Genomic DNA, 18,183 nt, shown 5'->3' with positions numbered 1-18,183 from the left:
GAAGCCCTTAAAGGAAACGAAATCAAACCAACTAAATTAATTTGTCTGAGCAAATTAAAAACATATCCATGTACTCAAGTCTATCTTGAGGAATTAAAAAACATGTAACTTATGGTAAGCAAAAGGAGCACTTGTCATTCTGCAGTCCTTCTGATGGCATCTGCAGCTCTATAACAACTCTGAAAAATCCTGGCAAAATACAAGAAACTCCACATATTTTCTATCAACTTCACGTGGTTGCAAAACCACTTAAATTTTGCTTAACTATGCTTACTTTAACATAAATGCACTTACTCAAACACTATGATTAAAATGACAAGTAATACATGGATACATGGAGGTTGTCTATTTTGCCTTTTTTTTTTTTTTTTTTAACACTTATTTAAACTCCAGAAGTGATTATCCTTCTGTTTCAGGTAAGCTCTTAGAAAAATACCAAAGGTATGCAGAGACATACATAATTTTATAAGACCCAGTTAGTTTTAATGAAAACTTTACACATCTAAAACTATTTTTATCGTTTAATGAGCATGTAATAAAGCAAGTTACTAAAATATATAATGCAATAAACAATTTTATGAGTGCACAGTAACACAAAGAACAGCGCACTGAATTTCAAAATGTAATCAATCTTCACAGAAAATACAATTTCTTTGAGATAGAAGTTTTAAATAAAAATAATGGTAGGTTTCTTCCCTTCCACAGGTAAATACAGTACAACACTTAGATAAAGATCAAGGACCATTAATCTTACTTTCTCCAGATTAGTGAGGTACAGAAGTTGTCCTAATTTCTTTTGAAGCTGTGATTTGGCAACTGCCTTGTCATTCAGAAGTTTCACTCGATTTTGCTCTACCTATGAAAGCAACATTAAATATATGTTAAAAAGGGGGAAAAAAAGTTAAGTTTTACAGTAAGGCTTAAATTAATTTTTTTTTTTTTTTGTGAAATTCAGCTGAGTAATTTACTGGCGACAGACAGAAAACCAGCTCATGCTGGAAATTTAAGATGTGCTTCTTCCCAGGAAAAATTGAATATCTACTCCTTTCCTGTACCCAATATGAACACAACGCCATGATGAATGGGCTGAGACGCAGAAGGCACACAAAATTGCTTTTTATTGTTTTATTTACATTATCGTTTCTTTACAGAAACAAAATTAAAATAACCCAAATTTTTAGAAGTTTCTTTTGAAGTTTCTTCAATTTATCATCTCTTTTCTTACAATTGTGTGTATGTGTGTGTATATATATATATATATATATACCAGAATTAATTGTTGGTTCCAAAAACAATTTGTATGAGACAATGATTTTCTTTATAATTAGAAATTTGCAATTTTTATTTACCCTATACAAAGACAGAAGCATCAAGCTGACCTTTTTTTAGATTAATTACAGCTGATAGTGGAGAAGTTTAATACAACAGAAGAGGCAGGCACCTAAAGGATGAAGGCCAAAGAAATGGGTGCTTCTTTTATGGCTGCATATACATGCATAAATCTTAAAACATTATTAGGCATTTGTTAAGCAAAGTGCTCCTTTTTAAAAATTGTTTTAATACAGATATGAAATATATTTCCTTATAGAAAGAAGCAATTTTATCTAACTCAATCTCACAGAAAAAAAGCACAAAATGTGTATACAGAAAATGCACTTCTGTTGGTGCAAAAAAAAAAAAAAATTAAATTAAAAGCTTTAATCAACCCAACATTTTCTCTACCATCATAAACAGAGTCAGGGGTAGCTCAGAAATTTCAAAACACTGAATAAAGGATTTTTCTTTGATGTGCTTATTTCTGTTTTATATAGGTATTTGTGAAAAGTATCAATACGGGTAAAGAATCAGGTCAACTTAATTTTCCACCCAGCTTGGAAAACTGGGCAATTGTAGAGAAAGGAAGTTGCTGCTCCTGAAAGGGCAGCAGTCTCTTGGAAACATGCCACTCTGTCAGGAGGCTAACAAAAATATATCAGAGTAACAGTTACAAGCTCAAAACGGCCCATGTACTCAACCTAGAAAAATTCTATACTCCACCAAGCCTGTCTGACATGAAAACAGAGACAGATTATAGACATTATACATAGATCCAGATGTGGATTTTAATTTTGTAAGAGGTAGGTTCCTTCAAAAAGAAACCATTCCTTCCTGCCCATTACTCTACCTCATGTGGTTCTATAATGTGGAGCACTGGTGGATTTGGTTTTGGCTCATCAGGGTGACGCACTCTCAGTCGCTCTGTTGCCATGGCCAGTTCATCGATAGCAGACACGTGATCCCTAAGGACCATCCAATACTCATGAAGTAACTGTAAGAAAACCCCAAACGAGTGAACAGCAGAAATGAATTGAGTTACACTTACATGACTCTGCTGTACAATGTAAAATGAAATGTGAGAATCTTTTTGGAGGAAGAGATAATACTTCTTTACAGCATTCAACCATAACAACTAATTATAATGGAAAACAAGCAGTATAGACCATTTGCCTGCTCTCTTCTCCAGCCTCTCTGGATAAATAACTAGAAATAGCTGTCACTCGTTTCTTCTACAACAATTAGTGTTACAATAATTAATGCTACTAAAAATTCAGAAACAAAATGCCTTGTAAAACAAAAAAAAACACACCCTGCTGAATAAAAAAAAATAGTAGTTATTTCACAGAGTACCATTCCTGTAGCTCAGTGTATATTGGAGTAGTACAGACCACTGAATCAGTATTTCCAAGTCACAACAGACGGAATCATAACACTGTCTTCAATCTCATTGGTATTTTAGGCCCATCTTTTGTTTCCTAACATAAAGGCACATTAAAAAACTGTGCTCCTTCTTCACAAGACTAAAGGTAACCTGAATTACAGAATGGACCATTGTTGGATTTGCTGAGACTTGTTACATTCTGATTCAAATAAACAGATGAACACATTTAATTATATCTTTCTACTGTCTTAATAGATGCAATTACATTGCTCAGCAATTTGATTAGTAGCCAGTATAGCTTTTAGAAACTATTAGCTCACATATAAATCATTTAAAATCAAATCCTGTAATAAGCACTGTGGAAAAGGTTGGTAGGAAAACCCTAATTTCAGGAATACGACTTAGATGTGCTAATATTCAGCTGCAATTTGTTTATAATAAATTAAATGGACCACACAAGTGTTTGATCACCATGTAATTTACTGTACCTTATATTCCTTTTTCCATGCTTCAAAGAGCTCCAGGAATACGCTCCCTTCTTCGGTTACCCTAGCATCCATTCGGTGAGCTTTGGCAAAGGAAAGAAGAGCTTTCAAAGCACGCTCAGTTTCACTGGTTGCCCAGAGCCCTCTGCTTGTGGTGGGCAAACGGTCATCGACAAGCCCTTCTTGGTCTTCTATCATCTCCTCGAATATTGCCATTTGGCCTTTAACACTTCAAAACAAACCAAGCACAGCACTTAGCACTGATTTTGTACTTCCACATCCATCTGTACTTATTCATCATCTATTTCAGCCTTCTTATATATGATTAAACGATAATGCAAACCAAGGAAATATAAACAGCTGTTTTATTACTTAATTAAAAGCTTACTTTGAACACAGTGACCTTGGTACCAATCCTCAGGCCATTCTGTCAGCCCCAAGTCATCTATAGCTTTTGTAAAGGCTTACACATCAAAATCATCTTTCAGTAGTTATTAATGTCATATTCATTAAAAAAATTCAATTCTGACTTTTTGTATAAGCAAGAATTAGTTAGACTCGGATGCAAAATTTGTTGTATATTGCACTGTGAAAGAACAGTGCAACTTCCCAGTTCTCTCCTTGACAAATTATGCTAATTTTAAAATAATTCATTCTTCCTGATTCCAGCAGTCATGAAGCAACAGAACTCCCACTAGTAAAGACCTCTTGAAATGTTTTCTCAGTAACCTTAAGACTTTTCAATCCAATTTTGACATTGTGAGGGATATGAGAGAGAGAAGTCCAAAAGAAAGCATGCAGAGAGCTGTAATCTGTCTTTCAGTACCGCCCACTATGCGCACTTCTCTGACACCCTGTGCTGGTGTCACCCTTCTTTCAGCTTCATCCTGTCTGAGATCTCTCATTGTAACACTGAATGAGGGTGGTATTATACCACTTGCAGCTGGACTGCAAGTAAATATTTGCACAAATAGGAGTATGTGTTAAATTAGCATACTTGTATTTTTACACATGCTTTCTGAACATGCCATCACTTCATTTCTGATGTACGGTCATATTGTAGCGGCTTGAGAGAAAGTGGCATGTATTCATTCCTTGGACACCATTTCCTCAAATGAAATTTACATAGAAAATTAAACCTAACAGAACTACTGTCAAAGCCATCAGCAAGAAGTCTCTGTCATTGGGTCATAAACTTATTTCAGACAACATAAACCAATCCAACTTTCACTATTTCTAAGAGTGAGAAATTTATGAAGTTATGAACTTACCTGTGCATAAAGAGCTTTGACTCGTATTCTGTGAACAATTCATCAGCCTTACAAAAGACACAGCTGCAACACAGAAAATTGAAAATAGATGCACTCAAAATTTTGGAAACCACATTACCATAAACCCCTATTCCAACACAAAAAACTACACAAAACTCTTAAAAAAGAACAAAACAACAGTCATATGTACACTAATATAGCTGACACTAGAAGATTTTATAAAAATAAAACCAAAGGTTATGATTCTAACAAATAGATCTGTGATACCTGTGTGCATACAGCTCCTGAGTACACAATAAAGGCTTTATGCTATTTCAAATAAAGGAAAATTGAGTAATACACATTTAAGGTATATTTTCAGTTTTCAAGACCTACTTGTTAAGTGGCAGTCTAACAGGTCGCAAATGGCAGATAGTGGCAGCCTCAATAACCTGCTTAGATGGAGGCCCTTCTAAGTTTTTCACTGCTTCTCTTACAATCTTCTGGAATTTCTTCACTTCATCCAGCTGGGTTGTGAGTAGGTATTGAAGGCCTCTGCAGTCACGGAATCTGATTTAAAGAAAAAGAGAAATTACTGTACACCAAGACACAAAATCCAAACTTGATTCAGTATTTTAAAGTAGAAGAGAAGTAGCTAAATAGCAATCTCGGACAACATACAAAGATGGTACCACAAGCAAATGCTTATTCCTACTACATGCAATGCTGTCAGAAATCACTCCAGTGTATCCCCAGAGCTGATGTCTGGTATCTTTAGAAAGACTTTTCAAGACTTGAGAAGTGTGGCCAAATACTAGTAGTGAACACCAACCTGCAACATTCTGGCCCACAATGCAGATCTACTAAATGGAAACCATTGCACATACAGTCTTATTTGTGTCTGCTGGCCAACAAAATGATTTTCAACACACCTGTGCAATTCACAACAGACACATGCACACATCACATAAATACACTTCATTCAGCAAGTTAGCTTTCAAAGTTAAATTTATTAAATGGACATAACAGTAAACTATTCTCCTAAAACCTAGCTACCTAGCTGTCTTTTGTGATTGGAGGGGTGTTGCACTAATGAACACAAACACAAGTTAAGCACTTTCCACATTGTGTTTTTCCTGAGAGCAGAAGTCTCTTGCTGAAAGGAAGTGTATAATTACTACAAGGTCTGACATTGATGTAAAAGACTGTGGTTCTATGCAATATGGAAAGTTTGATCCAAAACATACATTTTGTACAGTGCAGAGAGCAAAGCACAGGTTTAGCACCACTAAAACTTGGCACTCAATATAACCTACTTCAGTAATATGCATTTTAAAATAACATAGACAAAGTTTGCCTAACCAGGTAGTCCGAAAATAAATATAAAATGCAACCACAAGTCTGCTGTTAATATCATCAATTGCCTAATAATACCAGCTTTGTAAAAATCTCCCTCACTATACCATGGATTAATCACATCCAGTACTCAATTCAGAGTACTTATTGCTTCCACCATTGACCAGTAGAACTTGATACAATACTTTTTTTTTTAAGTTTTATCTCATATGCTAAAATAAATTGAAAAGGATGTAAGTTTTATCCCTGTGTTATAGAAGAAAGTCACAGATAGCTTTTCCAAAGTTATACAATCTGTAACCAGCAATTTAGAAATACTTTCTAAATATCTCTTTTCAATCAAGGCAAAAAAAAATCAGTGTGACACAACCTAACATACAGATGGATGGATAGGCGTAGAACTTTTGCATGAACATGCAAACAATCCTTTCCTCATATTTATTTTGAATAAATATGTGATGATAGCAGAATGTGATGCTATCATTCTCAAAGAACCATGACATGTTCATATCCAGACTCACAAACCGGCTGAGGTTGGAAGGGGCCTCGGGTGCTGTCTTGCTCAAATGCTCTCCTCAAGCAGGGTCACCTAAAGCTAGTTGCCCAAGACCATTCCCAGATAACTTTTGAGTATTTCAAGTATGGACACCCCCCAATGTCTCTGGGCTACCTGTTCCAGTGCTCAGTCACCCTCACAGTAAAAAAGCATTCCCTGATGTTCAGAGGGAACATCTTATGTTTCAGTTTGTGCCCATTAGCTCTTGTGCTGAAGAAAAAAGAGGTTAAGTTTTGTGTCTTTAGATTATCCAATATAATTATGTTAAGTACTGAAAACAAAAAATACATTTAGTTCCATCAAGAAATTTCAACCTTTTGGAATCATGATGGCAGAATAGTCAGAGTGGAGAATACATCTTTACACATGGAATTAGAATATGTGTACCTTAAGTATTTAAATTTATACACACATTTTATAAATTAGTACACAGATGTACATACATATATTTATATATTTCATAAATATAATAAAAATGTATTTGACTAAAACAAGATTCAGAAAGATTGTATTAGAAGCGTAAGTTCATGTATCTGAGAAAATTGCCTGAATTAGACCACCAGAGCACTGTCCTTCCTATGTCTCCCTTTTCTGTGATGAACTTACAGACCTTTATCCAGAATGTACAAGAGGGGGTTAGGAGAAAAGGGTCTATTCAATCCTAAAATTAAGGGGAGACCTTATTGCTTTCTATATCTAACTGGAACATGCAGAGAAGATTGAGTCAAACTTTTGTCAAAGGCGCCAGGCAAAAGAACAAGAGACAGTGTACATAAGATGCAACACAGGAAATATTAACTAGGCAAAGTAATTTTAATGTCTTTTTTTTCCACCAAGTGGGCCAAATACTGGAACAGGCTTCACACAGAGACTATTGAATCTCCCTCCTTGGAGATACTTAACAGGTCAAATCACTGGGCAGCTTTACTGGATTGAACAAGCATGGGTCTGGATCTTAAGATGGGGGGGTGCTTTAAGCAACCTCTGAATGTCCCTTCCGAATTCGTAACTCTGTAACTGAACCCAAAAAGAAATGGTATACTGTTGTCTTGAACATGAAACCAGCTTCAAATTCTTTGCTCAGAAAAAGAGTGATGCTATTTTATGGTGTTACACAAGGATTTTCTGATATTGTCTGTCTACTTTCCATTTAAGCAAGCCAATTTCTTTCACAGGTTACTCAATTTTAATGTACTAAACTTTGAATTCTTCTTACTCAGCAGTTTCATGAGTATAGAAGACTATAAAACCACTGTAGATAATACAGAAGAACATTCCTAAGAATGCTTGTCTAAGTGAAAACAGTAATTTTCCTGCTTTTCTTTCCAAGTTTTCTATCTAGTTGTGGTTTTTTCAGGGACCGGTTTTGAAACGTAATTGCAGTCCAGATGCTCTGAAAAAAAAATGTGTTCTATCTAATTGCAATAGCTAGCACAAACTAGTAAGAAGACCTGAGTAGATTTATCTGTATTTAACAGCCTGTTTCATTTATTCTCTTACTTCTCAGCCATAGAGAGTTTACTTGTCTCCTGTTTGTAGTTGCAGGTTATTTCGTTTTGCACACGTTGAACAAGCTCCTCATCGATGGCATATTGTATTGCTGTCTGGATGACATCCAACCACCAAGGAGAACCTGAATGTATCTGTATAAAAAACGAGAGAATTATCCTTGAACTTTCAACAGAAAACCAAGCTGCATATATTGATCTTTAGGCCACAGTCAAACACAGACTGGCTAATTCCATGAAAAGTGGAGGATGAGAGTGTGATTAAAAAATATCCCGTCTTCCGTTGACATGTATAATCATGACTAAGAAACTGTCTACATTCTCCACACCTGTATATTCCTTCAGTAGAATCGGATTCATCAAGGCTTTCTATACAGAACAGTCACACAGAGATACTTTGATCTCAAAGTTTCTTCCTTATCTCTCTCTCAAAAGGAGATAGAGATCATTTAATCAGAGAAAGCAAAGTTCACTGTGAAATTAAGACAGTAACACTGAAGTGACCTTGTAATTTTACCAGGGGAAAAAAGATAAACAGCTAGAGTTCTGGACAAAAAAGATGAAAAAATATTCTTTAAAAATGCCGAAAGTCAGAGACAAAACATTTAAGAGGTACCTGCCTTTCTCTGAAGTTCCCGAATGGTTTGAAGAACTGGCTGTAAGGCCTGATGGGCTTCTGCAACTTCTGCGTTGGATTTACTCATATAATGCTGTCGGAGTTGTTCTGCCTGGATGGAAATAAGAGCTTAAACTATGCAAAAATCATATCTGTGAGGAATACTGCAAATGTAAAACCTCCCCAACTACCATAGGACTTTCAAGTGGTTACCTATCTATGTGCTACCCACCTTCATTTGTAAGCAATATTTAGCAATTTTTTTTTTTCCTCTAGAATCCAGCAATTATTAGTAAGCCACAAAAAACATGTGAGAAGACAAATCACTATAAAGATGCTAACTGTGTAACTTTGCTTTTGGGTAAGCCAAAACAACACAATAGGAATACAAAGTATTACAAAAGGGAACTGGAATATAACTCAGTATTTCTACTTATCCATGTTGAATAAGCAAACAATAAAAAGATCCCAGAACAGTCTGAGAACAGTACAATTGAACTTACTCATAAAATATACTCATAATATAAAACTTACTCATAAAATAACAAGAAAGGCTTATGTATGTAGTTAACTCAAAAAAGCTATTTCTTTTGAAATGAAAAGAACTGTTTCTTTTGTTAGAGAAAATGCTGAGGGGACAAAAAATAAAAACGTGCTCTACAATATTTATGTAAAAATGAAAGATGTTTACCTCTTCTGCAAGTCGGCTATCACGCAAAGTTGGGGGAATTCCTGGGTGCTTTGCCAGCAATTCCATCAAATTATGTGTAGAATGAAGTCTCTAAATATACACAAAGTCAAGAGCAATCATAAAAAAATCCATTGGAACATCCGTGACAGGAAAGACCTGAAGAGCAATGAAAGCTTACAGCAAGAAATTAGCATGAATTTAAAATCAGTTTTGTCTTTCTTTGCTAATCTGGAAGCATCTTTTAAAGAAAAGAAAGATTCCTTTCCACATTTTACTGAGATAGGAACTGACAGAAAATGAAATATTAAGACCTTCTTTAATATCTCAAAGAAAATCAGCAGGCAAGAGTGCTACCAGGTCATCAGATCCTATGCCATACTCACCCTCCTAATTAAAACAGCCCTTGACTATTATGAAAAACAAATTATCTCAGAGCACTTACTTTGGTGTCTTTTGGAATATTTAGAGGAAACAATTAATTTAGCCTATCCAAAGCAAAATAAAGTGCAAGGAAAAGACCAGATATCAAGAGTTATAATAATTTTTCATATTTTTCATTTCTCTGAAATAAAAGATATTGAAAAACACATGACCTTTTGGTATACTTTTGGGGGAAATAAATTTGATTATTAATATAAGGAAACTCTGCTCCTCTTCTCTGGCTTCACTCTTTGCTCCTCAAGCCAGACCAATAATATTATGCTTCCTGCACAGCTCCCACCAACTCATAGTAATAACCTCCACTATCATAAACTTGTGCCCTTCTCACATCTGGATTTTCTTCACCTCTGCCCTATTACTATTTCAGTCACTCAAGAGGACTGGCCAGCAGTGATTTGCCATTATCCCAAAGAGCTAATCCTACACAACTAAGAAGCCTTAGCAGAAATAAAATTTTATTACACTAAGGCAACATTAGTCAGCATATACTTCAAAGGGGAAAAAAACTTAATTGGATTGTACAATCCAGTAGAACAATTTAATGAACAACCTATGTACAGCTTAACAAGTTTATGCTAACACCTCTATGCTGGGCCAAAAAAGTCACCAGGAAGTCACAAAGGAAATGGAGGAATCAAAGAAGCACAACAGAGATATCAGGTGACCACACTACAATCAACACAATGCATACAATCAAACAATAATTTGCTCATAGAAGCAAGTAAAGAAAGAGACAACTGATCACTTATCTATGTGTCACTAACATTTTAAATCACTTATTATGCTGAAGAAAATTTTGGTCAATTAAGAACTGATAGTCCTTGAAGAACTATAAATATGTTACTTAGAGAACCATGACTTTTTTTATCTGGAAAACATATTCCTATTTTTAAACAGTATTCAAAAGGCATGAAGTCAAATACCCAAAGAGAAAAGGCACTTCAATTATTTTCCATGCTTTGATGCCCTTTTATCTTCTTCAGTGTAAATATTTTATTATTCTCTATCATTTGGCACATTAATATCACTCTCAGTGCAAACCCTGCCTTCTGTAATTGCAGGATGCAATGTAAGACTTAATGTGAGCAATCACAGTCACATGACTAGGAATTCAGCTTGTTAACTGTACAGCAGAACAGCAGGTGGAGATCATACACTGCTCCAGGGACATCAAGAAAACCCACAAGCAGGTTTTTTACAAACAGACTAGGGCTTTTTTTGTAAAAAAAAAAAAAAAAAAAAAGGAAACATGAAGGTCATGGGATAGATTCCTATCTAAAGATTGTGATCAAAAGATTGTTATCATTACTGCAGGCTGAAAGAGTAATTCAGCACACCACTGGAATGAAGAGAAGACTGACCTGTTAAATTAAATCTAAAGCATTCCAGTTCTTAACTATGTCTCTTTACATTTCAATGCTCACTCACTTGCAAGGAATCTGTTTTGAGCTTTTCTTTGTGCTCTTCAGATGATCTTAGTACTTCTCTGTACAGTTCCGCAGCCAACTCATATTCTCCTGAATTAAAAAAGAGTAGCAAAAACAGACACATTGTGTTAGTTTTTAAATATACAAACAGCTATGACCTTACAAGTGTTACATTACTTGTAACATACTAAGATGTTCTCAGAGAGTCTCTATATTAAGTGCCTGTCTTCAAGCAATTCTTTCCTAGTCACTCCTTTCACCCAAAAATTGGTAAAAGACAGAATATGATATTCTACAAAGACTAATGCGGTATTCAAATTAAATCTTTTGTGACTGTAGGATCTGTAAACCTCTTAATCTTTAAATACGTATTCATAGTTGCATTAATAAAAAAAATCTCATGTTGTGCTTAAAAAAATCATCTACAACTCACTGCAGTGATGCATTGCTAAATTTGCACTGCAAATTATTCACTCTCACAGTCAAAATCATGAAAGTTGTGTCATACTTCAGAAATGCAGAAATGATTAGGTACATGCAGGGAGCATAACTACTGATGTAAGCTGCCAGAATCACAATTACTCCTCAGAAAATAGCTTGTATCAATTAAAAAGAAATACAAAATTGAAGTTGTTTATGGAAAAGCAGTGAAAAAATAAATCCATCTTAATTTGCTTTTCTCAACTGATGGAAATTTACTTAGCCAGTAATAATCTTAGAGACTCTTAAAACATGGAGAAGCACAGAGAAAAGAAATGCATAAAGACAGATAAGAAAGTAAAACAAAAAACATCATCCTATCTATGTGGAAGTGTAACAATTCTACGTCAACAAGATTTGCTGCTTCTTACATTGAAAGAGTTGCATTTGTAAGGGTGTAGTCCTACCGTATAGGATTGCAATTACTAAAAACTGGCCAAAAGCTTGGTGCTGAATTTGCTAATTAGAAGCTTGTCAGGCTGCCCTTGAATTTTTCTTCACCTGCCTAAACCTTTTACTTGGCTTAGCTGTGATAGCAATTTCTGTAATTCACTAGGTGTCTATGGCTAATTTTTAGTAAATTTTTAAACTTTTGTTTATCTTTGTGTGGTACAAACACAGCTTTATATAGACAGCAGTAACAAGCAGTTATTCCATGTAGAATGAGATATTTACAACTACCACAATGATGTAGTGTAGGGAAATACAGGCCTAGTAACAACAGCAGAGGCTATTGACAAGTAAAGATACAGGATGCAGTGTAGAATAAAGCCATGGGATGCTAAGAGATGGTGCACAGGCTTGGCAGTGAATAAGAAAGCCATGGCTATAAACAACTCACCCACAGTCAAAGAAATGCAGACTTAGAGCTGGACAAAACTGGTTTTAGGGGCAACAAAGAGAACAAAGAAAGAGTATGTAACATTCATAAAAGGCATCATGTCCACTAAATTCGGCGTTTTCATGGAGCTGCTGACCAATGAAGAAAGAGAAAGATGCAAACATGCTAGCAAACATAAAAATGACCCTCACTGGACTCTTGTGTGAGGAAGAAACCATCAACACAAATATCTTATTCCTGCTGATGAAGGCAGTGGCAACTGGCAATTGCACTGCCACCACATCTACCAAACCATTGACCTCAGGGTCCAGATGAGCCTTAGTAGAAAGGTGAGCAGAAAAGCAGGACAAGTAGAAACAAGTAAGTGCAATTGTTACTCTTTTCTTTGCCTGTAGCAATAAATTTGGACTAATAATAGACCTATAAGTTTTCAATTATACTAAGATTAAATTCACAGCCTCACTTTTATGTAAAGTATGCTTCCCCCTTCCTGATAAATAAGACTGAGTGTAAGGGTAATATTGGGGAAGGAGTTACAGACCAGAACTCTGCCTCTTTTGTCCTGCTTTTGTTTCTCATCAGACAAAATTTTTATCAATCTGGTTTTCAAAATAGGCCAACCATAAGTTTTGCTACTACTGCATTGTAGAAGCATTACATCTGTATGTAACTCTTTTTAAGCACTTCACTGTATCAGAAACACTTATCTCCATGCTTCAATTGTAACAAAGTATTTCAAACCCACTAACTACAGATTAAAGATTCTGAATATTGTCCTTCTGTGAGGCAAGTAAGAGAAAAGACAGTTTGCCTGTTCTCTTTGAAGGAAGACTTTGACATGAGCTGGAAAAATTCAAAGAGCATGTCAACTTTAGAAGAACTTTGAAGAGTGGCATTTTTACACAATCATAATTGAGTAATTTTAATTTATTTTTATTTTGTGGGACACTCAAGATTCATATAATTATTTTGTTTCTCATTCAAAGCTTTTTTTGCCTTGTAATTCAGACAAAATTGACATTGACAGAGCTGTCTAGTAGGAGCAGCAAAAGGAATCTTAGCAGTCAGCATAGCAGTTTGCATGGCCAGGGACACAAGGGAAGCCCAGAAAGCAGAACTGATAAAACAAAAGCAGGTTAAGTACAATTACACAAGTATGACTTCTTTTAACTTCCCAGTACACAGAGATGGAGCATATCCTTTACTCCTGTGCTGAAAGGAGTAAAGAATATGCTACAGCCCTTTGGTCTTACCTTTAATGATGTGGATACCAGCTAAGCCATTAAGAGCGCACACCAACTGTCGGTGAGCTTCTTCACACTCTGTTCGACATTTCTTTTGCAGAGAGGCCAACAGTTCCTCCATGGTCATGGTGCTGAAAAGGAGACCAAATAGCTTGAATTTGAAACAAAATCACAGTACTAGAAAAGTAAGAGGGTCATGCTAAGCAGCATAGTAGATCATTATATGCATCCAACATTTTGGGGTTTTTTTTGAGTTTTCTTTACTTATTAAAAAACCTCTTGCTGTCAGATTTTCTTCCTGCTAGAGCTTTACCCTAACTTGAGTGTGTCCAGAGGTTGCCATCTCCTGGAACACCAAGAAATAGGGAGCAAGAAGAAAATTTGAACTTGGTAGAATAATCCTTCATGGGGCAAAATACTGTTCTTCTTCTGTTAGTGGTGAACTGCAAACAAGCAAAATAGACCTCATTTTGTAAAAAGCTGTTCAGATGAAAACAGCTATGACAGACTACACTTCTACCCTCTGCTACCAATCTAAACACAAAACACATGAATTGTCAATGTAAAGAAGAAAATGTGTGAAATGAGAACAGAGAAGACTTGCAAAAATCATTCTAAACTTTCTTTTTCTACATTTGTCATATCTGCAGATTATGAGAGGAATTTTACCAGAAGAGAATTATCATCACATAAAAATACCAGAAATGAAGAGAAAAGAGAGAAGTGGGAATAGAAATGAGGAGGATGCAAGAAGGAAGCTTGAAGGGTACCTTGGAGTAAAGCCACAGGTTAAAGAATCAGAGGACTGATATGAAGAGACAGGAGAGTAAACAATAGCAACAGCCTACAACAGCTGACCTAAGGCTGCTTCTAATCCCAACTGCTGCTGTTAGACCAGACACCACTCCCCTCCTCTGAAACCCTGCTCCTCAGCCTCATTCACCTTCAGGAGAAGCATTTACTATTTGGTGTTCAGCACTGTGGAACAGAGTACTGAACTCTTGCACTGACTGGGCTCAAATTATGCTAGAAGGATGCCCTTCACTAGGCCTTTATTTTACCTTCCTTGCATTGTTCCAGTTGCAGAAACCGATTCTTGGTTTTGTAGTACAGGTTTACACCAGAATCAGCTTTAAATTAATATAATCACTATTCATAATTACTGAATTCTGCAAAGGAAATGGTAAATACACATAACATATACTGATACTTCCACCATTGCTACTTACCTTTTACTTTCAAAGCCATCAGCAGTTCCAAGAAAAACTGTTACAGCAGAAGGATGTACATATAAAATATATAATTTGATACACAGCCTGAGACTACCAACTAGGCAAAGAGAAGGGGTTTTTACTCAGTTAAATTAGGAGAACCTAGAAAAATCTCTTTTGAGAACTTTTTTTTCCTGAGTAGATCTCATTTAGTGCCTTCACTACACAGGTGGGAGAAAAAGGTCATCTATCACAGAACAGAATATGCTCCAAACTCAGGTTTTTAATCTAGGACAATGTCTCTTATCTATATGCTTCAGCATCAACCTTCTTATTTCAGGTAATTTCTCTTATTCATCAAAGGTCCTAGCAGAGAATTTCTTCATTATTCTCCTACATATAACCAAAGACAGGAACCAAATCTTCTCTCTATTCTGGGAATGTCCACTGAGAATGCTGCAGTCAAGTTTGGGTCACAAAAAAAAAAGGTATGTAAACAGTGCTGGGAATTGACTTTTCTCTTTTCACGCAATTTTAAGAAAGATTTAATTTTCACTGCTGGCTTTTCCATCAGTTACTATGCAGCTGTCATTGTGCAACCATTCCACCAAAATCAACATAGTATGAAGCTGTTCCCACCCTACTCTGCTCAGTTTACATATATTTTATTTAAACTACACTGGCTCATTTTAATGCAAATAATCTTGTTTGATGGGTGAGAATATTGATTTCTCCTATGTTTGAGTCCCTTGCTTCTACATTAGCAGACTGCCACAGTAAGTGCTACAGTGCAGTGCCTAACTATTGGTCTCTGCTGAAGTAGGTGCAAAGTCAGCTTCAGCTCTTAGGCACTGCAGGTGCCCTGTACAACAAAGAGCAAGGAGTAGGACACAAAACTTGTAACAAGGATTGAAAGTGACTGATTTGAATGGATGGAACAGGAAACACTAGCAATAACAGTGGCAGTGGTAAAAGTTGAAGTTCTTCCCTACCTGTAGCTTCAAAAAGAAACATAGACATCACCCTGAGAGGCTGGAATTGAAACAGCCTGCTCTTTCACAACCTCCTTCTAACTGACTGAAAAGGCAGCAGCTACATTTCACAACAGGACTGGCAACATGCTCTTTTCTGTTCTAACAAAAGCTGAGACCAAACTGGTACTTGCAGAGCACTTGTGGGGCAAGATGATCTTGAAAGCATGCAAATAGAAGAGCATTTGTACAGCTTTCAAGTTTGGATCTATACTTACAAATTCTGCAACCTCACGTTAACATTTTCTTTGAACTAAAGAATTATTCCATTCTGTTGATTCAATTCTTTCATTGTTCTCATTTGTGAATGTGATCTTTGTACAAGACAAAAAAAAAGCAGTGGGCTTATTTTAAAACAAAAAAAGAATCTGGTTTGTTTCACACAATCTGTTACCTGCAACACTCTAGTCATAGTAAGGTTAGAATGCAACTGGAGAATCAAATGCCTTCAGTACTATGTTCTTTAACACAAGAATTACACTAATGAACCCACTGTGCCTGTACAGCTTCTGAGGTCAGATTATCCTGGTATGCCATAATCACACGTTAAACTAAAGAAGCTTAAATTAGGCTTATTTTAGGACTGTACAAGAAGTTGCACTGCTGGAGACAATCAGAGTTTTGCTTTGAATAAAGTAGGCCATTTAAGAAATGACAGAAATTCACCTTTTCTGTAGTGGCAAGAACTCTCCCCGAACAGCTTGTGGGTGACAGCAGGCCTGCCTGAGCCGTAGCAAAGGGTATAGAATAGAAGTCACAGTCCTTCTATCGAGGCTGCTAAGCTTGAGAGTCCAGTCTGAAATCTTCCTGAGTTTTGCCAATGCATCCTGGCAGCACACCTCGTGCTGGCGATGATAGAAGTGTCTCTCCACAGGAGAGAAGTGAAGCCAATGTATATTTTCTGTCTGAGGGGGGATTTGAATCTGAAATTAAAAAATAAAGTAAGTAATTTGCAAATAAAACTATTGATAAATGATGTTCAGGAATTCTAAAACTCAAAACTTTGGTTTACTTGGTCAAGCACATCCTTCTTTGCTGATCTCCACATAATCTTCGCAATTAGACTGTAAAGAGGCCGAGGATTTTTCCTGCAATAAGGTCGATATAGTAGTTGGTCCCACCAATGCTTGACCCAGTAAGGATCAACTCCAAGAAAAAGGACTAATCCATACAAATCTGCCAAGAAAAGAAAGTGTTTGTGTTTTAATACTTTGCAATATGTCTCAAAAAAATTAACTGTCATACAAAGCCTATGAAGCATAAACCATCTCCATTCTGGCCTTTATCTTTTGCACTTGTTTTCCAGTCACTCCCTCAGCAAAATATTTAATTTGAGGCAGGGGACTGGGTGGTGGAAGGTGGGCATTCTCTCCTTTAGCTCATTTTTGATTTCCACACAACTTGACAGAACTTAGCTGTTTGTGAAACACTTTCATAATTTCAAGCTTTGCAGAAGAGAGCAAAGAATTTAAGCCTATTCAGAGCAGAGACAAGAGGCAGAAATTACATGATTGCATATGGTTAACTGGGTTTGCCAGGTTTTTCTAAACCAATATTGCTCAGCATCATTACTTCAGAGCCTGCTGTGCACCAACTGTCTGCTGCCCACAATCCTAGAAGGGGCAGCAATTCAGAAGAATTTTCACTTCTCTACTAATGCATAAGAAATTAACAAAAGACACTTCAGTTGTTTTCTTGCTAATTGAGAAAATACATCTTGCTAATTCTGCCTAATTCAGAAACCCGTCACTTTTTGGAATGAAATTTAAGGACATACTGACTTTAAACGTCTGTCTTAATCCTACTGGAAAAATACAGAAGCACACATTTAAATGCTGCATGTGGATACTGTAGAAACAGAGATATGTGATGATATCTTCTAGTTCTTGAAAATCTGGTGGCTACATTCCTTATTCTGTTAGCTTTATCATAATTCAGTATTCAGCTGAAAGCATCAAGACATTCACCAAATACATCATAGACCAGAGGAAGAAAAATCCTGGGAATCACTTCTGTGCAAGAAGCAATTGTTTACCTAGAGCTCCTATCCCACTGCATTACAGCAGCAGTGGCACAGATTGAAATGAGTCAGCAGTTTTCATCCCTGAAGTGATGGGGCAGGCTGCCTTAAGAGTCTGTCAACATGTATTATGAACTGTATGACATTTCAGATATGTATTAAATCAACACTATCACACACAGGGCCTTGAAGGAGTTCATCACGACACTAAAATCAATCACTTCTTTCTGCAGCTTTGCTTTATTAACGCTGTATTCTCGCAACTATTACATATATTTATAAATTTAATTCAGAATTCCATTATGAATTTATCTGAAATATTGCTTTT

At 36.1% G+C, this 18,183-nt stretch overlaps 1 protein-coding gene across 3 annotated transcripts in view; it reads right to left on the bottom strand.

The window, feature by feature from the left end:
- Positions 1-18,183, bottom strand: part of SHPRH (SNF2 histone linker PHD RING helicase) — a 48,429-nt gene that overhangs the window by 10,304 nt on the left and 19,942 nt on the right. For all 3 annotated transcript variants that reach the window (XM_009092774.4, XM_050973006.1, XM_050973005.1), the window contains exons 12-23: positions 16,848-17,011; positions 16,502-16,758; positions 13,603-13,724; positions 11,030-11,118; positions 9,161-9,250; positions 8,474-8,581; positions 7,846-7,988; positions 4,830-5,003; positions 4,455-4,517; positions 3,187-3,412; positions 2,165-2,308; positions 755-856 (exon numbers count right to left, since the gene is read on the bottom strand). In XM_009092774.4, the coding sequence (XP_009091022.3) occupies positions 755-856; positions 2,165-2,308; positions 3,187-3,412; positions 4,455-4,517; positions 4,830-5,003; positions 7,846-7,988; positions 8,474-8,581; positions 9,161-9,250; positions 11,030-11,118; positions 13,603-13,724; positions 16,502-16,758; positions 16,848-17,011 (1,682 nt within the window). The remainder of the gene's footprint in view (positions 1-754; positions 857-2,164; positions 2,309-3,186; positions 3,413-4,454; positions 4,518-4,829; positions 5,004-7,845; positions 7,989-8,473; positions 8,582-9,160; positions 9,251-11,029; positions 11,119-13,602; positions 13,725-16,501; positions 16,759-16,847; positions 17,012-18,183) is intronic.

Source organism: Serinus canaria, chromosome 3 (genome assembly GCF_022539315.1).
Source record: "Serinus canaria isolate serCan28SL12 chromosome 3, serCan2020, whole genome shotgun sequence".
Lineage (NCBI taxonomy): Eukaryota > Metazoa > Chordata > Aves > Passeriformes > Fringillidae > Serinus > Serinus canaria.
The sequence above is the reverse complement of the archived record's forward strand: the minus strand, read 5'-3'. Positions and strand labels throughout refer to the sequence as shown.